General features: G+C 36.8%; 1 protein-coding gene across 3 annotated transcripts in view; it reads right to left on the bottom strand.

Moving 5' to 3' along the window:
- The window catches only part of pcsk5b (proprotein convertase subtilisin/kexin type 5b), a 91,966-nt gene that overhangs the window by 58,517 nt on the left and 5,866 nt on the right, over positions 1-27,583 (bottom strand). For all 3 annotated transcript variants that reach the window (XM_055049165.1, XM_055049166.1, XM_055049167.1), the window contains exons 2-7: positions 25,175-25,279; positions 10,469-10,621; positions 7,623-7,766; positions 5,528-5,604; positions 1,431-1,519; positions 458-630 (exon numbers count right to left, since the gene is read on the bottom strand). In XM_055049165.1, the coding sequence (XP_054905140.1) occupies positions 458-630; positions 1,431-1,519; positions 5,528-5,604; positions 7,623-7,766; positions 10,469-10,621; positions 25,175-25,279 (741 nt within the window). The remainder of the gene's footprint in view (positions 1-457; positions 631-1,430; positions 1,520-5,527; positions 5,605-7,622; positions 7,767-10,468; positions 10,622-25,174; positions 25,280-27,583) is intronic.

Here is a 27,583-nt window from a genome sequence, read left to right as displayed (position 1 = left end):
CAGATAAACACCATTAACTCTTCTCCCTCGCTACTACAACATCTTCTTCATGAATAGAGAGCCGACTAAAGCAAACAGTGTGAATGTGCAGGCTTATGTTTATGCCATTAAATCACTTCACCCCCACTGACCTCCACTGCAGCTTCCCACTCGACTCAGACACTCTGCCCTGTTGTCCAATAAGCGCCACTTTGTTGGTGTGAAAAGCAGCTGATGAATATGCAAATGAAAATATGCTAATAAAGAAGCATTGCACTGAAATGTCAGGAGGAGGACAGAAGATAGAAAATAGTAACAGATATCTCTGATCAGGAAAATACCGGGAGAAAAAAAAAGTGTTTATATCACTTCTAGCTACGTAAATGCTCGTGTTCATTTTTTTTGGCTGTTAATGGTTTACATGTTTATATATGATGGAGTATTTCTGCATGTAAAATGTGAATCCAAACGCGCTCACCATGCGGATGCCGTTCTCGAAGGCCTGCCTGGCCAGAGACGCCGGTCCGTCCACGGTCTTCCCATCGTCATCGGGTCCCCAGCTGGCGCTGTAAATATCGATGTGCTGCGGATTGAGACTCAGAGACCTGGCCTCTACCATGTCTGTGACATCTCCGTCCAGCATTCGGACACCTAGCGTACAAATAGAAACAAAACCAAACGCTTCATCTTTTCCACTAAAATAGATGCAAGAGGGCAGTCACTGAAATGTCTCCTCATAATTCTGTAATCAATCAAAACCCAGCAAACTTATCAAGTATTTCTGTGTTGCATTTTTTCCTCAGGAAAATAAATTAAATTAAAAGCACTGCATTTCTGGAACACAATCCTTCAAAGCCTTGAGGAGAAAAAACAAGAAAGAAAAACTGAGGGGGAGACTCCTGTAAAATTTATTGGCTCTGTTAGGCTGTGAAGGGCATGTCTGGCTTTTTAGCTTTTTGCCAATTTTTACTGTTCTGAGTGATTCCTGAGATGAGACACTGTTTATAGATTTGCATATCCCCACTTGATTTGAAATCTAGGTAATTATTTGATCGGCATGAACAACTGAACTGGAAATTTCGCCAACTTTGTGGTTTTCTAACCAGAGTACCCTGTACATTTACAGACAGTCCAATTGATGATGGAAACAAAAAACATTAAAATAGTGGTTTTGCTCCAACTATGAGATTCTGAGCTTTTTTTCTTAACCCTCTTTAAAGTTCCAATATATTTTGTGAAATCAAAAGCCGGTGGGTTCTCTGAAGTGCCAAAACTAACATTAATCCAATTTATTTATTATGAACCATAATAAACTGATAAAAACTGTGATGGACATTTAAAATATGTTTTAAATTAGGGGTCACACTACATGTTTATAAACTATAAACCATATCAGAGAACCTTTAAAAAACATTTTTAAAATCAAGAGTTAAACATACTGATCTACTGACCTCCTATTCTGGCATTGTAGGCAATACCCACAATGCAGTGAGAGTTGTTTGCAGCTGCAGCGACTTCACCTGCACAGCGTGTACCATGTCTGAGGACAGAGCAGGATTAAACAACTTATCATTGCACAATTTCAAACACTCTCAGTTGATGCAACTGTACAAATTCACAGAAGTAAATTTAGACACCAGCAGGCACCAAGTATATAGCGTAAACATGCAGATTTTAAAGAAAAAAGAATAGATGAAGGAAAAACACAGGTCTTTAAAATGTGAAGAAGTTGTAAACGAAAAGCTGACATGTATAAATTTAGGGATATGCAGGCTGAAAACGTACAGAACATCTTCAAAGAATATATATCAGAATTGCTTCTTTACAAATGTAGAAATCCAGCGACGTTGTTTTGATAACATCGCTGCACCCAAGCTGTATACTTCCACCGGCCCACAAGAGGACAAAGACAGCTTAAGCAATGCCTAAGAGTAATAAGTTTGACACGTGCGTGAGAGGGTAACATTCCTTGAGTAACTGCAGCAGTGACAATCGAGCCAGGTCAGCGACCATGACACAAACATGGCGTGTTTGTGTCTGCTGCCTTCTCCAAAACACCGCTTTCCAGATCTACACAAACACACACACACCTCCTACAGAGAACATCTGCATCACAACTCACACACACACAACCCCAAGAAATAAAAACGATCTCTAAAAGCAGCCATGGAAAACCAGGAAACAGTTAAAAAATGTCCACCATCAAAAAAAAAAAAAAAAAAAATCAGAGGGAGCTCCAGAGTCCTGAAAAGCATTTCAGACTGAATAAAGTTTGTGCATCAAATCATCTCAAGGTAACAAAAATGTATTTACGTAGCAGAACTGCTCACTGAAACATCCCCACTGATGCCAGTTTAATCATTTCTTCATATTTTTTCATCTTAAACTTTGTTTTTAATAGAAAAAAGAACCCTGTACAAGTGTATTTAACAGTAATTTTAAACATATTTATACACGTCTTTTCTATTTCAAACCTAAAATAAATAGATGATTGACCGAAAGAGGGTGACTCTTAAGATTAACTCAACCTGTAGCTCAAGACTCAATGAAAATTATTTTTTATAAGAGTTTAATGCTGTAGATTTAAAGAGCAGATTTAAAAGTCTCCTGTGAGTGCTGAGTCCATAAGGTCATCGCCTTCGTTTCTCATATATAAATCTCTAACAAAAATCTCTTTTTGTTAGAGATTTTGATGTTTGACGTTGAAAGATTGAGCACAATAGGGGACCGAACTGCTGCCTGCATCAGAAAATTACAAGGTACTTTTGAGCAAAATGTGAAGAGACAGAGTACTTCATTTTTGGCAAGACAATGTAACAACGCGACCGAACTGAACTCCTAAAAGAAAGTTGAGTCGGGTTGCTTTCAATTCTCCAACACTCAGTTCTGAACCAAATCCTGCAGAAGATCTGTGGAGATGACGGCAGGGGAAATGTGCCGCTTTTTTACGAATTTTTGCACCTTTAAAGCCAGTTTGATGCTTTGCAGCTGCAAAAGTTGCAGGAAAGTCTAGAGGACCTCTATTCTGCTTCAGGGTTCTGCATTGGAACATAACAGTTTTCCACAAAAGCAGCCCTTATATCAGCCCTAAAATATTCAATCAATGTAAACAAATATGTGCTGTACTCCCCATTCAGATACATGTGGGAGTTGCATCAACAAGAATGAGCTTCATTTGCTATCTTCCAGTTGTAAAGAAAGAGATTTCCACATCATGACTTGTCTCCAGCTCGCGCCTCTGCATCTCGCTCACATTTCCAGCTGTGAGAGCACGTCTCCAGCAGAAAACCTCCAGCTGTGAAATGCATGTGTGAGCAGCATCTGCAGGAAAACGCAAGCAAATTGTCTCACATTCACCTGAAAATCTCCTAAGTGTGAAAACCGTTTATATTGCTGTTAGTTGTTCAGTTTCAATTTTTTAAACCAAAGTTTGGATATATGTTTATAATTTTCTGTTTGAATTTCACATTTTTCGTCTTTTACGTCTTTTTTCAAAGTAATTGTTGGGTAATTGTGGAATTACACAAGATTAAAAAGAATCTGTTTAGCTGTAAAACCAAAACTCAAACAAATAAAGGGACTACAGATTAGTAGTCTGGCTTTTTAGCACAGTCAATTAGCTCCCTCTCTTACACTGTCCAACCTGTTCATGTCATAGCAGTAATCCATAAAACTGTCTATCTGGCCTTCTTTTCATTCTTTAGGGCTTGCGTCTGAATTTTTCACTCTCATCACATCTGTGTTGCAGTCGCTCGTGGATCTCTCTGCTCAACCAGAACCAATTTTCAGCAGATGGAGCCACCAGAACATCTTATTTTCTGTACATGAGTTAATTTGGATCTGGTTCCAATATCCTTACAGATATTTTCATAAATGTTTCTGTTAATCCTGTGTTGTTTCTGATACATTTCAGACCATAAAAGACTATCGAGTGATAGCTTTTGTTTATTTTCAAATAAGTCATATAAATACATTTTTTAAAATCATATCAGTATTCCCGTTTTTTAGTGTAAAAAGGGCAGCCACTGCTGAAAATGTCTTGGGCCAAAGTCGTAAAATCTCCACTACGGAGTCGATCCACCTAGAAACCCTATGAAATTATTTAAATCAGGCAGATGTTAGTTTCTAATTTTACAGACCTAAAAAACGCATAAGCTCTGAGATGCACAAAAACTCAGCTGAAGCTTTGCATCGTCAAACTGTTAGGAAGTTCAATTTACTTTGATTTTAGCTGAAGGCCGCCTGATTGGAAAATAATCTATTTAAAACTGCACTTCAATACTCAGACCCTGAAAGAGGGGTTTATCAGAGAATAACTCCAGAATATGAAAGTGCAGAACATAGAATGGCACATTTGATCAAGAACCACAGCCTAAAGATAAGTGTTTTCTGGGAACAAATGCCATTTTATACCACAATCAAGTAACTGTGTTACCTACAGTTTTAAAAATCCCGTATAACTCAAAAACTTTGAAGAAATTTCACTTCCATATCTAATGCCTTAAAATTAGTTTCTGTCTCTTTAAGACAGAAACTAACTTTAAGGCTTTCAATGCATCATCACTATAAAGCTTCTCCATGCCGTCCACTAAACAAACTTAGGATTTCAGTAGATGCACATTTCCACCAGGTGTTTGCTAATTGCTGCTGCCGCTAGTCTAGGGGGAGCTGCGTTGGGGAGGTGCAAGGAAGAGCTGTGCTATGGGTCGGGAGGTCAAGGATTCCTCAAACATGCATGAATGAGTCAAAACATCACCCTAGGTATGTTTTTGATGACAAAAAATAGAGCTCAAAAGCTAAATTTTGTATAATATGCCCTCTAACCATTCTTAGGCTTTTGTCATTTTGAAAACAAAAGGGAATGAAAGTTTTGACAATAAAATATTTTTATAGACTGTGAACCCTGAGATGAAGATTGGTTTCAACATGCCAGTTACCTCATATCAACATGAACGATGTTTCCACTGGAGATGTCTGAATTAAAAAAAAAAAAAAACATAAAACTGCTCCACTCAATGATACTAATACAAAAGGTCATAAAATAGCAACACCCAAAGCCTTATAAATAAAAATTCAACCTGGAGCTCATTCAGCTGCATCTGCGGCCGTCATGTCTGTCTCTTTAAGACATCTCCAGCAGGGACTGAGCCACTGCCACGACATTTGTGTTGCTGCAGCCAAACACACAATCACACAAAAAAAGGGGGGGGGGGGTGGAAGGGGAATCACTTGCTGAGCCAAAGCCAAGCTGGCACAAGACAAGTGCATAGACAAATGAGTTTGTTTTTCTCTCCATTCTTACACAGCCACTCACACATTCACATTCTTCCAAACAGAAAAAACCACAGCTTCCCACAAATATCATCACAATCAAATTCTCTGTCACTCAGCAAAACCACAACAAAGTCAGGACTGAACTAATCCATCAGAAGGACACAACCGCTTCAAAAACAGCATGAAAGCACTCCAAGATGAAGAAGAGCAAGAATACCATAAAAAACCCTTCCTGCCCACGACTCCTCCGTTTTGTAAAAATATTTTTTCTTACTTGTTCTCATTGGTTGCATCGTATCGCGGCATGGGATCCAGATCATTGCTGTTGACATCATAGCTTGCTTGAGGATCCTGGAAGAGACACCAAGATGAAATCAAGTATATGAAACTTCAAATTAGCTTGTAATAAAAACAGGAGGAAAAAAATGTTGACAAAGCCCAACACGGTGATGTCAATGGATCATCAAAACTCAAATCCAGCCTGAACAAACAGGTCACATTAGAGACATAACAGCTCTGTGAATCGAATTCAGTTGTAGTTAATCCACAGTGACGAGCATTTCAGCCTTCAGCATAAACAACTACTGGCATTAGGAGGGGTAAATAACCGCAGCAAAAGGTCTTGGAATCTCTCTTACTGATAGCCTTAGCAGCTGCCTGAGGCCAGGATGTTTACCTAAATATCTGACAAACTTCATCATCTATGTAACTATAGATGTACAACAAAAGTACAAATAGCTGGTGCGTTTTTGCTTTTCTTAGATTTTTATTGTCTTGCAACAGAACACCATGACGTTCTGGACGCTTGTTAAGAGGAAGTAAAATTACTTTACTTTTTTTCCTAAATGTTTTCTAAATGAAAATCTGAAAAGAGGGGCAAGAGGGGCTTGAGTACACCACCTCTGACTTTATGATTTTTAGACCACCATATGCTGTAAGTGTTTAGATTTATTGCTCTACCACAGGGGCATCCAAACTTTTTGTCACACCGACATCGAGTCTAAAATACCAAGAATAAATAAATAACTAAAATCAAGCAAAGTAGGCTGATTTTTTTATTTTATTTTATTTAGTGGGAAAAAATTTTTATTTATCATCGATCCAAACATTTGAAATAATTTTATTAAAAGAAATTATTTTTTAATTATTTTACGCTCGTTTGAACAGGATTTGGGTCACTTTCTTTCACAACACTTGCAGAGTTTAATAAATTTGGGCAAAGTCAGTTTTTCAGGAAAAGTCTCTAAATAAATGTGGTTCTACTTACCATAAAAGTTTAAAAGGACAAATACTGTGTCAAAAGAAAATTGTCGGTAATAGTTTCACCCTGGGTAAAAATGAAAGGCTGAATAAACGTTACTCTTGAACAACAGTTGGAGGTCATAGAAAAAACAAAACAATCCCAGGCCACATATGGCCCCCGAGCCGGACTTTGGACATCCCTGCTCCAGCATCTTTCCACATCCAGAAACTGTTTTTTTTTTTCTTCCCCATTTTATGATTGGGGATGAAGCCTCAAGCTTAGCCAGACTGGATGTAGAACATCTGTTAGCCTCAGTCTGCTGTCGACTCACAGAATCACAACACGTTGTTGTCTTGTCAACTGATTCCTCCTGCTTACCTTTCAATTTCTCCAAAGGAGATAATTTAATAGGAGCCAATTTGATAGGCTTCTCTGATTAAATGTATCCTCTCTCGGCCCATGGAAGGTCATGTTTTCACTGGTTTGGTGTTATCCCATACTTTCCATTTTGTGAATGTTTCTGTTAGTCCTGTGTTGTTTCTGAGACTTCTTCGTCAGGAATCTGTTTGCTCACTAATGCTCTCTAAGAAACCCTCTGAGGCCTCCACAGATTTGCTGATTAGTTTTGCATACAACTTTTTGGAGAACCACACATTCTTTCCCCTGCTCCACATAAATATGCACTGCCTTGTGTTGGTCCAAAAGGTAAAAATATCAATAAAATACATTAAAGTTCAAGTTTGACTTGAGACAAAAAGTGGAAAACTTTATATTTATTCTTGCATTTATTATACTGACAGCCTACATATAATCTAACTAGTTAAAAGAAGCTTCCTACTAATATATATATATATATATATATATATATATATATATATATATATATATATATATATATATATATATATATATATATATATATATATATAGAAAGATCTTTCTATAAGCCTGACCTTTTAATATAAAGCTGGAGCCCAGACACTGCAGTATAGTTTGTATACCTACCCAAACCTCACATGTAAGCAACAGTACTTACAAAGATCAACACTTTGAAGTCACTGACGACACCAAACATAAACACACTGCCGCTCATAGTCACCCTACACGCGCATACATACACACTCACGTAGTTCTGAGAAAGGTCCGGGTGGGTTCGCTCAATCCCATCATCCAGAATGGTGACCACCACGTCTTTACCCGTGTAGCCCCTCTTCCACGCCCCCATGATGTTCATGTCCGACTGGCAGTTGTGGACGTCGTCACTGCAGTGCTGCAGGGACGAAAGCAGATGGAGAGGAGAGGTCAGAAGAAAATGGAGGGTAAATAAAGCCGTGAGGTGGGAAAGGTTGAGAACATTCCCACATGAAGTACTGCTAATTTACAGCAAGATCCAGAGTAAACATTGCACAATCAGACATAAACGAGCTGTTAGGTTTATTTGGAGAGTTTTTATCCAGTTTCATTCAACCTGGTTAAATCATATTATACAGTCCTGGAAAAAGAAAAATACCTCAATCTCATTTGTGGAGAAACATATGAAAAATAAAAAGCTAAATTGAGGCAATAACATAATTGAACTCTGCCAAAACATTTAACATCATGTAGAAAAGCCAGAAAGTAGTAAACTAAAAAAGCTTCATTTAATTCATCCTGGATGCATTTTAGATGTTTTCAGTTGTCATCAAACATTTAAGTCGACATCAGCAGTGATGAAGCAAAGTTAGTCAATCAGAAAACTACAAGTTGTTCTGCAGAAAGTCTAATTTCTCAACTGAACAAATACGCTCATACATTAGCAGTGCTTTTGATTTCCTAAAGTGTCACGATTATCACGTAACGTTGCAGCAATGACAGAAACCTAAGACGCGGTTGGACCACGTGGTTGTGGTCCCAACCTCTATGAAAACTATTGGTTCATGTCTTAAGATTTTTCTCATGTTGCAAGTTTTCTATCATGCAATTGTTGGACACCATTTAAAATAAGAGCAACTGTTTTGATTACTTTATCAGAGTAATGCAATTCCATTAAGTTTTCCTTTGATTACTTTTTAAAATATAAAGGTAAATCGCATCTTCAGTTCACATTAAGCATACATTTGAGATTGGCACGTTTCTGCCACTCGGGTGAGACGTGTCATCTAAATTTGAAGTATTCGACATTATTGTTTTGAAATGTTAAGACTTCAGTGCAACACAGTTTTTATTCCTGTTGCCGTCATCACTGCTGCACCACAACTCCTGTAATTTCTGAGCACTCAGAGTTGTGCGGGATAACACTGTCTCCACTTGTGATTTATGACTAGCCAAAGGGAGCAGAGAGGCGGCTTGTCTTTGTGAGTTTATGGCGGATGTGTTTTCTTAAAGAGGCTACAGACTGTTTGGAGCACAACAGCATCTTGAAACTAAGAAAACATTTTACAATGCAGTTAGATTTGTGCCTTTTCAGCAGATATAACACACTTTAATCACCCGTAGCACCAGCAGCTCTAAAGTCGTGCAGGCTGGAGGCGAACGAGGCGGCAAACAGGCAGGTGGCGCTGTAAACTGAAACTGCTTCCCGAGGAGCCCGTAAGTCAAGAGTAACTTCTCTAATTCTCTTGAGATAATTAAAGGAAAAATATAAATAAAATGTTGGAAGCACTTTACTCTCTTTAGATTGCAGCTGTATTTGAAGAACTAATTATCTACTCACTAGACAATTTAAAATGATATTATGTCGTACGACAAAACATTACTGCCAGGATTTTATGAGAGCAATCTCACAGTGTGACACTTGCAATAAAATTACCCAATTGCTGTAGCTGCACAGGCCGACGGCGCCTTTTGTTTGAGTTGGCAATCCCTTATCGCTCAATGAAAATGTTAGTCAAACGTGTTCAATTTTATTTGTTTCAGGGTCAAAGTGAAATTTAGGTGCACTACTGTCAATAACAACCTTACCTATGATGTAAAATCTACTTTTTCGAGCTTGAGATTATGCTATGATGTTGTTTTAGTCTCCTGAGGCAACCACTCAGAGGCGCCTAAACGCTTGCTCTCACAAAGTGGCACCCATTGACACAAAGCTCCCCCTTGGAGCTGCAGCCTCCAATACAAGGTTCTGCTTCACAGACCTCCCCCACGATTCATTAACTGAGCTCCTTCAGACTAGCAGCAGCTGCAATTAGCAAATACATGGTGGAACATGTCTGCTCAGTCCAGCGCTCTTAAGATAGCGCTCATAATAGATGAACAAAGAAGATGGAGTGTCAAAAAAAGTAGGAGCTTCTTAAAGAGATAGACGCCCAATTTCAAGATGTCACACTACAAAGTTATGTTTGATATATGCAGCACTTTTATAACAACTAAAGGTGGCAAAGTTACTTAACTGTGCTTTAAAATGGCACAATATGCCTAGAAAATACATAATATCCTCCCACTAAGGAAATTTCTGCTCAGGTGTTAAGTTAGAAAAAAAACATTTTCATTGTTTCAACTGTACAGCTGGTTGTTTCAAGGAAAAGATAGGGTGCTTTTTTTTTCTCAGTCCCACTGTAAACCTAAAAACATGCACAAAAAGGTTCAGAGAGTTTCATCACCCAGTTGAAACCCCCCAAAATCTCCGGTCAAAGTATCAGGATTTATCTAAATCAAGTTAACAATTGACAGAGTCGAGGACACTCGACCGGTCACATACACAAAAAAATGTATACCTAAAGGAGCAATGATCTGATTGTGTACAATGAGTAAACACCTGTGATAAGCAACTGCAACTGGTATAAACCACCCTTCTCCTCGTCATTTTTCATACACTAAAGGAGGACTTTTTTTTCTTCATAAAAACAACCACGATTGTTTGATTAGACACATAGATCCCTCAGCTCCACTGACACCGCAGTAATCAGGGCCACATCACAACACAACCAGACCTTCGACCCACAAACTGGGGAAAAGTGGGCAGCACACAATCCTCTGAATATACAGTGTACTTACAATATACCACATGCTGCTCCACTTCGCGTCATTGTAGAAAATGTTGTTCTGGGCCACGCTGTTCTGGGCGGGGCTCGTTTGGGAAAGGGGTGGGACAGGTTTGTAATCCCTCTTGATCCTCCTCTTCACCACCTGCTGCTCTATCCACTCCACCTAAAATAAGCACATATACACAGGTGTAATTTAGCAGAGATCACTACTAATAATTAAACACAGAGTGAGAATTAGCCCTCAGATAACCCAAAAAGGAAACAAGATAAAGTTCTAATTTATCACATGAACCAAATAAAACATTGAAAAAGGACTTAACAGAAAAATTATTAAATACCTGTGAGCCAAGGTAATAAATTACATTTCAAGCTGAGCTTGTGCTCTGTTGATAGCATCCGCACAATATATTTTGCAAAAGTTCTCAGGATTGGTGTTCCCATCAATAACTTGACTGATCACTTTTGATTTTTCCCTGATGTTGCACAAAGAAGGGATGTCAATGGGGTGTTGCTTTAAAATGAATCCCAAAATCTACCTCTGTTTAATTAAACTTTGGTGATCCCAACTGAGCTGAAAACGGGAGGTTCACTCTGATTTTCTTTTAGATATAGAAAAAATTTGATTAAAAAGTATGACTTTTATATGAATTTTATATGACTTGACTTTACAGTGGTTGTAAAAAATCTAGTTTTGACTGTAATAGCAGCAAAGAGATGATTCAAAATGTGTTTTGGAAAAAGTATCACAACAACCCAAGACAAAAAATAAATAAATAAATAAAAGAGAATCTTATAATTTCTGGCTGAAAATTATTAGCTAAAAACTCATAAAAGTCTCCACATATCAATCTCGCAAATGTTATGCGTTGCTTCCAAGCACACGCCAATCCTTGGAAAAATGTTCATCCCTGTTTTAGACAGAACTTTCCGATTTCAAAACAGCATTTTTCTGGATCAGAGCTGGACAACTGAACCCACTGCTGAACTCTGCTTCTTTGTGTTTAGTCTAGCAGGTTTCATACCTTCAAGAATCAGACAGCAGCTCAGAAACTGAAATGAGACCAGACACAACATGCATGGAGAAGAAAGGAAAATAGTATAGAATTTGAATTTGCACCTAAACATTTGCTACAAAGAAGACAAATCCCATTGCTTTGTATAAGTTTTAACCCTGACTGTTTGTTTATATTTTACCTTTGGAAAACTGGTGCTAAAGATGGCGTTTATAGCTAAGAAGCTTTCAGACTCTTATGTGGTTTTTATGCACACAATACAGACTAAAATTTATTTGAAGTAAGCAGCAAACTGAAGGAATGAGTGTGTAAGAGCTAATTTTAACATAAATCTTTAGCTACTGTGTTACTAGTTGGTTAGAGAACAAACAGCATTTGTTACATTTCTTCAAATAAATCTCCAAAATGCTAAAAAAAAAAAAAAGAAGAAAAAGTGGCAGTTGAAACTAATTGTGATTCCATTAGCTGAAAAAAATATGGTGACATAATATGCAATCATTAGGAATAACCGTTAACAAGACAACTACAATTTCTGTTTTCAAAAGGTAAAAAATACTGACAAAATACCGAGTAATTCTTCATTCAATTCTTTACTCAATATATCTTTTATAAATAACCCTGCAAGTAAAAAAAGGATCAAATTAAGTGTCTTTGTCATAGACTTATGAACACAGAAGCTTGTACAATAAAACCAGTTGGCTTGAAATCTTTAGGAAACACAAATCAGGCTTTTATCAACAGATACTGAAACTAGACGCCTGACTTTTCTTTAAGGAGATTAGAACAATCAACAATTTCCTCCTCATTTTGCTTTAATCCAGCTATTAAATGTAACAAACACTAAACATTAAATGAGGGGATTAGAAGAATTTTTTTCCATTTGTGCACAAACTCACATGTTCCTAATTACATCTAACTTTTTCTGAAGTCAAAATACAGAAAATGCTTTCAAAGAGTCTTTTCTTTCTTGATGCATTTAAATAGGTCAGATTTTATGAGATTCAATATTTGTTTCTGATTACAAGTCAAAGGTAATCAACAGAAAGCTGTGTAATTTCAATTACCAAAAAATTGATTAGTGAATTACTTTTTTTTCTTGTGCTTTTGAGATTTTTCTTCATAACTTTACGACTTATAGGTCAGAGTTTAGCAGCTTAAACAAAGATTTACTAACAAATACTCTAAATAATAGAAAACAACAGCCAGTGTGAAAACAAATAAAACCCAGAGAACCATTGATCAAGACCCATTAAAAAGATTAGTAAAAACAATCTGGCTATTGTTAAATGACACATTGACAATAAAACTCACACAGGAAGATGTTTTGTCAAGTTACAATCACAAAACATGCATTTTATAGGAATTTTATGTGAAAAATTAATAGATACAGAAATTAGCAATAATGTGTATAAAAAGGTAGGAGGAAAATTAAACATAATTTACTAGATGTGAAAATCTAGAAAACATGCCACAAAAAACTAGAAGATATAACTCTTAAAAATAATGTGGAACTTTGTCTTGCTCTGTCATGAAATATCATTAAATTAAAAGAAGTTTGAGGTTATAGTGTGGCAAACTGTAATAAAGTTCACATTTCACAAAGCGTTGTGTTTTATGATAAATATGTGGTGCTGTTGAGAAGCTAGAAGTCTGTCAAAGTGATCCTCAGACAAAAAATAAAAACACACAAAAAGGGCAATCTTTTTTTGTGATATTATATAGTACACCAGACATTCAGAAATCCATGATTCCCCACATATTACCCACTGTACCTCTGTAAAAGTAAAACATTTCTCTGCATCTACGCAGCCTCTGCAGATGAAGAGGAGAACGGGAACAAAAAAGAACAGAAAAGCTGACATGATGACTGTGGAGTGATTTCTGGTCTCATACACTGAAACAATCCACGGGATCTCTGGAGAGTTGGAAAGCGAGGCAACAAGACAAGATAAGATGAGAGGAGGAGAGGCGATAAAGAGCTGAAGAGAAGGAGTCCCGGGAGAGTGAATGAAAGAAGTCTGAGCTTGAAGAGGAGACAAGTGAAAAGCAAATTGCATGAGGGACTAAAAAGGAACAAGAGGTGGGAACAATTGATTTTATAGTAAATAATTAGATTTCTTGGCTACGTATATTGTCTTTAATGTTGTGAAGAAAGTCTAAAAAAAATAATAATACTTTCCATGTGTGAAGTAATTCAATAAATGTGCAGAGCGCAGCAAGATATGAAAGGAATCAAGGCAAAGAGAAACAAAATGATCGGAGATGGATAAAAAGCCTGAAGCTTCCTCCATGTGCCGAAGTTTCAGCTCATTTCACTTCGGACTACTATGAGCATCAGTTTCAAAGTGACCATTTACACAACCCATTAGCTCCAAAGCGACTCCCACATAGTGTATGAGCCATCCTGCAATTTGCAAATCTAAGGTCCCTGAAGCCTTCCAAAGCTTTAACTGCACTTTTTGAAAACTAAAAGTAATTATTCACTCAAGTTGCAACACATATATCCAACATCTGAATAAAAATAAGACAATCTCTGTATCACTTACAATATTTTTACTACAATTTAAAGGAGCAAAGACATTGAACCTTGAACTATTTTCAAATTAAACATATTTACTGAATGTATAAAATCTCATGGCATTTATACAAAACTCAAATGTGCAGATCCTTTAAGCCAATCTTGTCGACTGAAGTCCAAAAGTGTTCAGTAGCTTCTTCTGGAATTACCAGAATGTCTGATCCCAACTACAGAGAAGCAAGCTGCTTACAGGAAACACGACCTTTTATGGAGCTGAGACTGTGGAGGCCTGCAGCCTTCATGTTGATATCAAGCAGGCCGATTCATGCAAGGAGAGATGGTGCAAGCTCTTTGTGCAAGTGAGAGCTGCAGTTGCTTTTGTTTATTTTTGTAAAATTATGCCCCGTATTTGATTTCATGCACAAAAATTAAAGCTCCAAGATGTTTCCTGGGGTTTATTTTATGAAGACTTTTACTGATGCGAAGACTTAAAAATAAAATGTGTGCAATTTTGACACAATAAGCTAAGTTTTTCAGTTCAAATAAATTTTGCTTGATGTTATATTCAATAAATAGACTTGATCTCATGGACTTGTTTTCATGATGTGGTTTCTCCAAATGCAGATGAACTCAATGAGTTATCACTAAACCAGCAGCTTTATAAATTATATTTATCTAAATCATGCATCATCTAAATCATCCCTCAACTGGTTAAAGAATGTGTATTTAATAATACAGAGCTTTACATAAAACAATTAAGTCACTTTATTTTTCTGGAAATGTAACTTTAAAACCTCAACATGTAATGTGTTATTTTTAACATGCCTCACAGAATAACTGTGATCTTGCATATATTTTAGAAAGCCGATTTCAACGTTCACTGGCCTTACCGAAGCCTGATTACCGTCAGACCCAAAACTAGAACCTGCCTGGCAGCATGAAATGGGTTGAAAGTTCTCCTCAAAAGAGTGGCAAGATGATCAAAATGATCTCAAGAACAAATCAAGAACTCATCCAGGAGATCATAAAAAAATCCAACACACATTGCCCTCCATTAAAAAACAACTTATTAATTCTTAAAACTAAACATATCCCGACTGATGAGACCAAAGTAGAACTTGGGGTGGTATCCACTTCGAGGTGGACATAAACTAACAACATTTCAAATAGATTTAATGGCAGTCAAACATCGGTAGCAGATGTTCAGGGTCTGCTTTGCTGCTTGAGTTAAAGACGCACGCACTGATTCTCAACATCTGACCATCAGTTCAAGCTCAAGAACATCATGCAGTGATTCAAATAAAAACAGAAAGTCTATCTCCAGAGGTTAACATGAAAATTAAATTCAAACTACAAGTCGGTTGAAGCAAGTCGTTCAGAGATCTTTGAATGTATTAATTTAAGTATGACAAAATACAAAACTACATCTTTAGGAGACAAATACGTTTTATGGTGTAAACTGAAACTAAAACTGACAGCTGAAAAAACGAAAACAATTAAAGGTATATGCACAAAAGCTGCTAACGACTGTGGTTTATTCATGTAGACTCACAAGCAAACAACAAAAGAAGCAGCAAACACTGGATATCTAAACTTGGATATCAGGATCTGAACCGAACTTTTCTAAACCATAAAGTTCCCTCTAATTGGTCTTTATTTTTTACAAGCATATTGTTGTTCTGTCATATCTGTCCCATAAAACTCAGTCTCAGGTGTTTGTGGGACTGTAATGTTGGTTTCATTTATGTTTTAGTACGAATGCAAAGGTCTTATTAAAGAGATTTGACTTGAGGATGGATGGGTGGGAGGATGAGGAACATTTTCCTGGACAGACAAAGAACTGTCTTAAATTTTCGCAGACAGTTAAAACGTTGTGCATTTTTATGGTCACAGAGTTCCCTGAAAAATTCTTCTGTTGCCACATCCTGCTTTATTTCTCTGTGAGTAATTATATGCTGTTTTTTCTTTTAAAAGTCGTAAAATGAAAAAACTGGCTGAAGATCAGTCTACTGAAATTCACTTCCAGCTTTTCCAGATTGGAATACAAATACTATTACTTACATAATAAAAGTTATACAGATATGATAATGAAAGTTTTTGATTTTATTAGGGAAATTGTGTGATGATTGGGATGCTCTGAATAATCCATTTATAATATATTTCATAAAAAATTAAAGTTATTCTTAAGTGAAGACAAGTGTACCCACTAAAATAAAATGGACATCTTGTACGTGAATTTCTCTACAAAATGTTTGTTTATGGTCGGTGGCATTTTGACACGGGTCATATGGGCGATTGCCCAGGGTGGCATTTGAAGAGGGAGTGCAAGAGAGCTGGATTTAAATATTGTTAATTATGAATTATAAATTACTTTTCTGTTAATCTCACAGCTAAAATACCTTTATGTACGCCCAACTGGGAAATCTGGTGAAATTACTTCCTCACAAACTGGAACTGCACAACTTCAAGAAGACTGCACGGATGATGATACATTTCTTTTCTGGGAAAACATTTAAAAGCTGTATCCTCATTTTGCTTAATTCCCAGAAGTGAGAAAAAGGCCATCCTCTGATGCCTTTAATCTACCAAGTGCTGTGGCCTTCCTGTTTGGTCTTCAATAAAAACAAACTACTGCTATCTCGATCGATTGGATTTTGTGTGCCAGAGTTCATCCAAACAAAAACAACACTGCCCGTCGTTATTGTCCCTAAAGCTTGGCTATATATTGCTTAAGTTGTTTTTGTCCCGATTCTTTGGCCGGCTTTGAGGTGTGACAATCTATTTAGCCACTTAACTCCAATTTGATTGAACACTGGATTGTCTGCTAACACCTCTGCTCCAATGTCAAAGTTCCTTTTTCTTCCAGTCTGATTCCCAGTTATCTCAGTCTCCTACCCCTCTCATCTCTGCCCCTGATTTACTGCTCTCTTAGCACTTCTTTTTCATTACTTTTTCTGCTCCTCTTATCCACAGATGCCAATTTGCTCCCTCAGATGGTCGTCGTTTTACTCGCTCCTATCCCTGCCTCTCCCTCCTTCCTCCCCCCCAGCTCTCATTCGAGCTCTGTGTAAGGGTTTGCAGGTGGCTCTCTTGCTGGCTGGGTCAGTAACCAGGGGAAACTGGGGAAGAGTTCACTTCAATAGAGCAAATGGGAACAAATTGATCCACTTTCACTGCTGTTTGTGTGATGATGTTTGAGCTGCAGGCTACAAAAATGTAAGCTGGGAGTTTGAAGAGAAAGAAATGGCAAGCAGAATACTCTGAAACCGTTGGCCTGAGAGAAGAAGCCGGTTATTGCACTGACTTAAATACATTTGAGAAACTAAAACTTTTTAGAGACTTCAGATTGGGTAAAACTGTAGTTTTCTTGCACACTGAGTCTTAATTTATGAATTTGTTCAATTTAAAGCAGAGAGGAGATTTGATACAAGAAGTCCATTTAAACAAAAATCTGCACCTCTGACTTATTATTTACAATTTGGCAGATTGTGACTTTAAATTATTTTAATTCAAACACAAGTTTGTTTCTAAACAGGAATGATAAAATAAAATATTTAACAAAAGATTCAGTTTAAGGGAAGCAATGCCAACAATTTAACTCTTCTCAAAAATAAATGATTTGGCCATCACCCTAATCTTCAGCTCAATTCCAAAGATTACCAATCAGATTAAAGTCAGGACTCTGACGGGATACCTTTGAAACATTAATATTACTTCCACTCAGAAGAAATGTGTCAGTAAAAGATTACTGTCACTGAACATGTTTGTTAGGGTGAATATTAAGTTTCCTTCAATGGAGGACAAAAAATATATGGCTGGTACTTTTAGAAAAACCCACCAAATATATTTTCAAAAGTCATTTAAAGAAAAAAGTTTAAAAAAAAAAAGAGCATGAGGAAAAAGAAAACAATTTGAAATGAGTTTTGTCCAAATGAGTATTTCCAACTAAACACTTGTGAAAATTAGAGAAAAAGACTGCAAACAGGACGGGCCAACATCCCAAACAGAGCCGCAGAAGCCCTCAGCAGATGTAATTCTGTACTAATCTCTGACAACACTTTAAAAGAACACAAAAGAGGAAAAATAACACTATAATACTCTAATTATTGCTTACACTCAACATTAAACAGTTGGAGAGGGATTCCAGATTTGTATTGCTGTAGTTATTTCGAACAAAAACATGTTGGAGGGAACAAAGGGTTTATTTAAGATGCAATGATTTATTTGTATTTCTTGTTTGGAATGCCAAGCTCTGGAGATTTGGTCGAGTTCAGACATCTTTCTTTATCTGGATGCAATTTCAGATTAGAAAAAAAACAAACAAATGATGTAATTTTGCTCATGCTGTCAAGTGCAAACTTTTTTGTTTTAATTTGATAAATCTCCTACAAGTTCATGTTTCAGATTTGGCTTAAAGCTGAAACACAGTAATAATTGTGGAATTTTGTTTCCATAAAGTTGATGTCAGTAAACTCCACTAAAGAAAGTTGTGTTAAATGGATAAGAAGTTCATTTCACTTTGAAAAGTCTGACAAAATATTCAAAAACTTCCAAGGATCTCAAGGAAGAGGAGCTCAATTTTGTCACAGATTATCTGTCTCATACTGTCAGGACATGGTAACGGTTTTAACAATTTTGTGAAAGTATATTTATATACATTACCTATTGCAGCTTTAATACAATCACTGGGCTTCCACCTAGTCATGGTTGAATATTCACAGATTCACTTATTCTATATATATTGGCATAAATATCAAGTCAATTATGTGAAAGAAAATGTATGTTGGGAAACTGAAATACTGCTCCACACCTTTGAAAGATAAAAATGCTTTTAAATATCATACAACCAATAAGAGAAAAAAGAAGGACAAAGAATTGAAGTTTAACTGCATAAAGAGTCGTCATGCTGTCAATACCACAAAAAGACAAGACAGAGTCAAGGTATCTGAATATCTGAAAACAACAAACTCCACACTTACAAGTTTTGAAGCAGGACTGAGAACCCAACCAGAACCTCTGGTTGGCTGAGGTTCTGAGTAAAAGGCTTCAACGGGTCAGAGATATAAATAAGGAGCTTGACCCGGCAAAGCCCTGAAAGTTAACAGCAGCATGTTAAAGGGAACTAAGTACCTGGTAGCCATCCAGAAACATTAACACAGGACTGATGTGTGTGTGCTCTGCTTGGTTCATGTAAGAAAGTGACGCTGCAGAACAACGTAAATAAGAAGAAATAAAAGCATGGAGGATCTTCTCTAATCCATGTCCTAACACCAGCCTTCTTAATTTAGAAATATTTCTCAAGTGAAAGAAAGAGTTTCATACCAGCTGCCTTGTGTGATGGTTTAGAGACATGGACTGATCAAACACAGCATCCAAGCTCTGCAGACAGGACGGGGGAGCTCAATCTTATTTTAATGTGGAGAGAAAATACACGAAAATATAACAAAATCTCTTTAAATGAAAGTTAAAAGTTGCTTTGCTCTTCCGTGAGTAAAACAACCAGTTTGACTCAGTACGACTTTGTACTGGTCAATCATTCATTGACCAGCACAATACAGAGATGCTCTTTGTAGTTGGCCTTTAAGTTTGCAGAGTTCTCAGGGGGCATTTTGCAGAAACACTCTAAATTCTTTAGGTTTTTTGACCACCACTTGGCAACTCAGTTTCAGCTTCCTCCACAGATTTTCTGTAGAATGGAGATCTGGAGACTAAGGTCACCTCTTTATGTGCTTCCTCTTTAGCCCCTTCTTTATTGCCTTGCCAGACTTCATTGTTCTGGCTGAGGAAATAAAGTTTGACTCGGCATGACTTAATAACTCTTCGACCTCCAAAGGTGACAGTGTAAGTGTCCACCAAACATGTTGATCCCAAAGTACTGCATTTTGGTCTCATATGAGTATAACTCTTTCTCCCAAGTTGTCACTTAAACATTTAGATGATCTCAAGACATTTAAGACAGGCTGTGATGTACGTAGACTGGTATCAATATCAAATTTTGTGGACAATAAGTTATTATTGCGATGATGTTTTGAGGCCATTTTCAAGTAATATAATCATAATGCCAGAATAATGAAAAGTTTGTCCTTTAAAGACCAATAAACTTTAATTTTGTAAAAAAATAAATACCTCACATTAGAACTGGGAGATATTTGAAATTCCAAAATAAATAAACAAAATGTCCAAAACCGATAAATTAAACAGAAACAAAAAATCATACACAACTGAAGCAATAGATGCAACAGATTATTAAATCTGTCACAAAAAAAAAACTGCCCTCCAAAAATATGAATCATTAGAATGGAAATCATGCAGCTTATTTTGATTTATTAGGTGATTAATTAATGTATTGCTTGTTGGGTCTGGCTCTGATGTAAGCCTTCTACAGCATCAAGATTTCAGGCCATGACAGCAGAGTGTGCTATCAACGGTTCCTTAGTGCTTTCATGTCATTAACAAAACTGCTCCACATGCAGCTACAGGTTAATCCGTCTCCATCCCTTTGAGGTGAATTCAGTCTAAGGGTAGCAGTTACTTTCATTTTGTATTTTAATAACACTGTGCTACCGCTCAAGTTTTCATTCTTAAGATATCAATGTTGCTACAAATGGCATCACTCACTGCAACTTAGCAAATTACCGAGAAGAATGTTGCAACCTAAAATGCAGCAGTTCTCTTTGATGGCGCTAGAACGAATGAAAATGAATAAAAGAGTAAAAGTCTTTTATCCGTCTTTAATTCTCCTATAGCAATAATCTCAACTGGATCATGTTTTTATCTTTAAGCCATAAACACATTAGGATTGTCGCAGTAAAGGCAAGTCATGTTGACTGTCACCCACACATAAAACGACCCGTCACACCGGGCCGGTGCCAACCTCTGGACTCTGAAATAACTAAAACAACAGAGATGTACTGTTGTGATGCACATTGTGCAACTTAAAAAAACTGTCAGCAGTTGAACAATCTAAAAGTGAAAATGGCTTTTTATACAGCTTTCCGTTATCTTTCTATAAGATACAGTGTTAAACTACAAGTGTTTTGTAGAACAATTTTTGTTCTTTTCACGAGTGCAAAATTAATCTAAAAGCTCCTGTAAAACTTATCATGAGCATTTATTAAATCACCAAAACAAAGTGGAGAGGAGACTAATGAATGCCAGTTTACTCAATCAATCAATCAATCAATCAATCAATCAAATTTTATTTGTATAGCACATTTCAGCAGCAAGGCATTTCAAAGTGCTTTACATCATAACCACAAAGTCATGCTCAAAGGAAATGAAACAAACTTATAGGATAACTAATGTTTCTCATTTTATCAAGTATCAACATGCATGGTTGTTTCTCCAAGGAGTCTTATGAAACCTTAAAGACTTTGATCTTTGAGCAGTATATCCTGACAGGTTTATCTTTGAGTTCGAGATGCCATAAAATTTCCATTTGCACTTCCTTGGGGGGATTTTCCAACAAAGTGGATCTAGAACGAGTTTAAAAGCACTTGTTTATTCATGCTTTTAATCACCAATGTGTTCAATTTAATCACCAACAGAAGTGAATAAAATCGGTGTTCTAATGTCACCAACTCTTTGTGAGGCCCAGCGTAACGAGCAGCTGTTCTGTGAAGCGTTCACCTTTTTGATTTAGTTTAGCTTTTTATTATACAGATCATTTCTGAAGCTCAATAAATGCTAACAATGTATAATGTGAACTGCAGTTAATTTAATGGTCTTAAACGTTTCCTCGGTTTAAATCTTCAAGATGCATTTCAGAAATTTAAAATGACCGTAACCAACAGACCCGTTTCTGCCACATGCAGCCTTCTTGGGATGCTTCTCGGCATCGTGACCTCTTTTTATATCGGAAAATGACCCGACAAGCGAGCGACACCACTTTCAGTCAGGTGACATAAACTGGTAATCTGTGCTGCATTGCCATGGTAACATGCGTGCCAGTAAGTACTGGGGATGGCAGGGTGCGTCTTTTCATGGCTCTGTTACACCCATCTGACTCACTTGTACACACACAAAAAAAACGTGCACGGCTGTCATCACAAAACCTGATTGCAAAACATCATTAGCAGTGCGCCAGACTCAGCTGGAGCAAACTGGCCATCAGTTTGAGACCCAAACACAGACTGGTCTGCAGATTGCTCTGTAGGGATAAAAGCTGACAGCTCAATTACTGTACGGTCCAGGCTTTCTTCATTTAGTTTCTATGGTTCATCTCCCTTTCAGTTTTCTCTCAGTTAACCTTCTGTTCCTCATCCAATCTGTTAAAATCTGTATCTTAGCCAGCTGGCATCAGGCCTGCTTCCCTAGGCACAGTGTCAGGCCCAAGAGGGCAAGAAGACAGAAGAACCAGGACAGGACTGTAAGCAAAAGAGGGAATCAACGAACAATAGATAAATGGAATTAAAAAAAACAACATGGCGTCTCTTCCTTGTTGACTCTCTACTGTAGCTTAAACACTGTGATGCATCTTTACTGATCCTTACTGCTCATCATGCATTCATGTCTGTAGTTTTCCAAGTCAAGTCTCAGCTTGTATGAAAATGTGAACCACTTCATAAAAAAGTAGATCTAAACAAGCTTGAATGTGAAAGATAAAGGCAAAATATGTTAAAAGATTAGAGCTTTCTACCGTTTTCTGGTAAGTAAACCATACCATTTCATCCCAGTGTATTTACATTTTATACCCAGAAAAGAAAAAGGTTGTACAGCTGTACCAAACCGCATAGGGTAGCATACTATCTTTGGGCAATACTTTAAAAAAATGCAAGATTATCATGTTCGAATAACAGTTTTTCTACAGTCAATTAACAAGAGAAAACTGACTTTTCACTCCATAAAAAGTCTGAAAACATAATTTCATGTTCCTTTTCAGTTGAAATGAAATAGGTGAGAATTTCTAATAATAAACTAATTAATTTTGTTAAGCTAAGTAATGGAAACTTGTTAAAATGGCGGCTTTATCTAACAGTGCACCATTATAGTATTGCCGTAGTAGTATTGGCGTAACCAGTGCAGCTATGGTTATGCCATAGCTGGATAGACAGACATAAATTTAAAGAGAAACAGCAAAAGCAAATGAGCTGGATAAGCATTGCTTGCTAATAACTGATGGTGTCATCAGATATAAAGTCTGACTGCTGCCTGAGATCCTTCCTGCCCACAGCTTCAACCAGCTCAACGACTCTTTGAAGAAACTTGGGCCATATGTGTTACGACAACATTTAACATTCCTGTGGGAAGAAAAAAATCTTTTTGGATCAAATTGAATACTAGTTTGGGTATTTATAATGTTCAAAGGCATATTATTTCATCATAACTGTGCTGTTATCTTTACAAACATGACATTATGATGTGTACCACAGACTGCTCGCCACTGCGTCGGTTTATTTACCCTGTTGTTGTTGTTGTTTTCTTGATGGATTATGGAGTTAAAGGACCACAAAAATGCTCACCTTTGTCTCTAATTAAATGCAGTTGTTTGTCATTTTCTGCAGCTTTTATGTGTAATTCTCTATCCACTGAGTTTGGTTCTGATCCTGGGGCGAGTTGAGATGAGTCGTCCTAATTGAAGTGATTTAAAGTGCACAGCCAGGGAAGAATGCAGCTTAAATGCAGAAAAACAGCATAATAGACATGTCTGGCTTTCTCAGCCAATCAGTACAAAATCATTTTAATTTTACATGTAGCTTGTAACAAAAATACTTATTAGTACAAAAATACTTATTTAGTACAAAAAGTACTAAATTATTGAACATTTAGTACTGTACAAAAACTTGTATTTATTTGTCATCACCCAAGTTAGAGGTCTGCAACCTGCGGCCCCAGAGCTTCACCTGGTTCATTAGGCCATCCACATTCAAAGTCATTCACAACAAACCAGAGATTTAAAATATGACAGGTAGTTTAAAAAGGCAAGGGTTTACCTTTTTTAAAGCATTTTCTGCACAGGACTTCCACAACTATTACATTATTTTACCAGAAATATTAAATTAATACAGCATAATGCAAGTAAACTTTATTTTATTTTTAGCCATGGTGAAAACGTGTGCTTTAGCATGGTTCCCTAAGGAGTAGCTTTTACAGATCTGCCTGTGAACAAAGGAATGAATACTTTACATAGTACATGTCTAAATAAGGTCAGGACAAAGGTTTTGGAGTACAGGCAAAAATGTCTGCATCAAGGAAGATATTTTTTCTTAGCCAAAGAACTTCAGTGAAAACTTTGTCAAATGTTGTGGCTGCATTTTGGGTCAAGCTGCACCTCGAGCCTCAACAGTCTCAGTGATAAAAGAGGTTTGACGCATGGTCTCAAGGTGGAGACCATGAACTTTGTACTGTGGCACAGTAAAAAAAAAAATCTGATTTACACGATAACAGTCTGGTTCCTTCTGAGGCAATACTGAACCTGACGCCAAAAACTAGTTTATGTTAAAGCTGTAGAAATTGACATCTTGGAATAAACATTATGAATAAATTCAGTAGTAAAATATTTTACGAGTTTGAGTGTTTTGAGTTAGACATGTGCAAAATGAACTCAGAAGTTTAACTATGATACTGTGTGATATTACCAACATTTAATGTGGAAACATTCAAAAAACAGTTCAACATATGAAGGTTTTGATTGCTGTATTGTAAATAAAGATTGTACTGTTGATTAAAGAGTATAAATCAGTTTTAAAATGTGATCAGGCCATTTTATTATTATTTTAAATTCCAGACTAAATAATAATTTAAAACCCAAATCTGCCAGGATTACAAGTTAATCTAGGTTTAACTGTATAACAGTGTATGTTATATTACTTGGACAAGATTAACAATTTCTGTACATACAGTGTCAGACATGCATTCCCTTTTTCTATTCTGTACTTGTAGGGGTCAATACTGTTTTCTGCTAAGAAAAAATGCTTCGGCCTTCCAGTTAGACAAAACCCCATTTTGAAGGAACAATCTTCAACCACATAATGACCTGACAAACCGAACCACCTGCATGACTCTGACTAACACATGGCGTATCCTCAGCTGTCACCCTGAATAGCAGCTTGATTACAGAGTCAGGAGAGATCCACTGAGTCTCAACCGCGTCAACTGAGCCAGTCAACCCAACAACAGATACAGAACCACAGAGAGAAAGAAGCATGAGTCTGCACAGCAGGTCTACAGCGGGCCACAGGCTCACCTTGGGCTCCATGGAGATGAAACTATGCCGACCACGGCTTGATAAAGTTGATCTCTTGATAGTCCGACTGTGGAAGAAGTGATAGTGGTCTTTGAGGTCCCCAATCTGCAAAGCACATATGCAGACATTAATGCACATATATCAATATGTTATTTGTTCTTATTGACATGTTAAAGTTAAGGCAGTGGTCGCATTTTTACTGATAAACCATCCTGAGACAACCAAACCATAGAACATTAATGTATTATTCCAGTCAATTCTGTTATAAATGTTACCAGAGTTTTGATACAACAGTGACCAAAGCTACACATCAGAAAAATATGTAATTGAAACATGATATTATGACAAACTAGGAGTGATGATATTTGATAGTCTAGGTGTTTTGAGAAAGACATGATGGTTTGTATTTCCTTGATGTCAATTTCATAAATACAAATAAATACAAACACAATCTATTTGCTCTAGATACAGATATGTTTTTCTATTAGAGCAATTCGTTTATGTAGAGAAAGTATTAATGACTCAATTGCAAAAGGTTGATAGGATCGTTTCCTATAAATAATCCACATTTTCCAATCATTACAGATTGTCTACACTAAGGATGCAGAATATTATGAAAACATTCGATAATATTTTTAGATTGTAATAATAGAATTTGCAGTTCATAAATAAGAAAACAGTGTTTATCTCTTTTTGCTCTGCAAACATAGACCAGGAACAGTCTGTCCAGCTACAGGAACAAAAGATTATTGATTACTACAACCACAAGGTTTCATTGAAAAAGTTGATCCTGACTGCTTTCAAGTCTTCATAACTTGAGTTTCATCCAAAACTTTTCATTATGCTTAAAAAATCTGGTACTACCATATTTGCACACGTAAAACATTGGCTGCAATGTATTTCAGCTCAGGCAGTTGTTTGCAATATGCATACTGCATATAGTGAAACATAAATGTGCAATATATTATGCAGTCGCTGCCTTAGACAACATTACTCTCCATAAATCTTAGTATCTGAACTAAAAGCTGAACTATCTGTTACGGGCAGTAAAGGCAACTAAAGTCTATCCAACTGGACAAATATGGAGAACGCAAATTCATATATTCTACCAAATATCCTGTCTAAGCAGTTCTGCGAGATTGTGATGTAGTTTGTGCCTTGTTTGCTTTTGTTTAATTGACTAACAATGTCTGTATAATTTTATAACAATCAGAATCACAAGTCTCCATTTATTTTAGAGGTCATAACAAGATCTTTTTCCCCCAAACAAGTTGAGATGCTAATCGGTGCTCCACTGGTTTCAGTGGCTGCATGAGTTTCACCACAGCCAGATTTGGCACTGATAAATTGGCACATATTTTTCTGAGCCACAGAAAAGAACTACTTTCTACCTGGAGATCAGAGACCTACTACCGCGTTAGAGAAACACTCCTGGGATGGTTTCGTCTTTGATTTGCCTAATTTGAGATAAACTAGAAAGCTGCCAGGTTTTAGATGAATAAAAATTGGATTAGTTCTCGCATAATGCAAGCTACAATGCTCTTGAGTTGGAGCTGATTATCTTACTATATCATCCATTGTGAGGCTTTATGTTAGTCAGCTCAGAGCTGCTGTTTTTGCTAAATTAGTGAGGTAGTTCCTAAACATCCTTGGTCTTCTGAGATAAATAAATACTGATACCAATCAGATGAACTCATCCAGTCTGTGAAGCATTCACAAAATCAAATTGTTTAAAATGGTTTTAAACAACAATAAAAATGGTGACATGAAGGCATCTGTATGTGGTGTTCTTAAGACAAATTATATGATTCCTGTGGATAAACTGTCTGTGCCCAAAGATATTTCAATGAACTGGTCTTGTGTCTTGTCATGTTATTCTCGACGGCTGCCCCTATCAGGGGCCACCATCATAACGATGTAAGATCTTCCCCTGCAAACCTGTATCAAGTAACTGAATGATCTCCTTAGCATATTACTATGTTGTGTAGGAAACTCATTCAATTGATTCTGATGAGCTGCAGCAGGAGAACATCTAAAACATGTCATTCAGAGTTTCTACTTTTGTGCAACACTGACTCCATAATATCAAGAATATAATTTGATATTATGGAGGATAAGGCACACTTCTCCTTGGCTTCCAGGCTGAGTTTCTTAGTTTCTTTTGGTGCTACAAAATGTGTGAAGGTCTGATCAGGTGCCTTATGATGGTAATTTGTACAGGTGTACTTCTCCACAGAAGATAAACTTCTCCACAGTTCCAGCACATAGTGTAAGAAATTTATAGGTTTCTATGAGAAATGTACTCTACAAGTGACTACCAAGAGTTAATTTAATTTAATGTTTGTTAATATTTCTTGTTCCTAAAAGTTTAAAAACAGCAATAAAAGGCCAGAGAAAATGTGAAACCCA

This window comes from Poeciliopsis prolifica, unplaced genomic scaffold, assembly GCF_027474105.1.
Source record: "Poeciliopsis prolifica strain line A6 unplaced genomic scaffold, Auburn_PproV2 SCAFFOLD028, whole genome shotgun sequence".
NCBI classification, from domain to species: Eukaryota; Metazoa; Chordata; class Actinopteri; order Cyprinodontiformes; family Poeciliidae; genus Poeciliopsis; species Poeciliopsis prolifica.
Note: the sequence above shows the minus strand (reverse complement) of the source record. Positions and strands in the feature narration are given on the sequence as shown.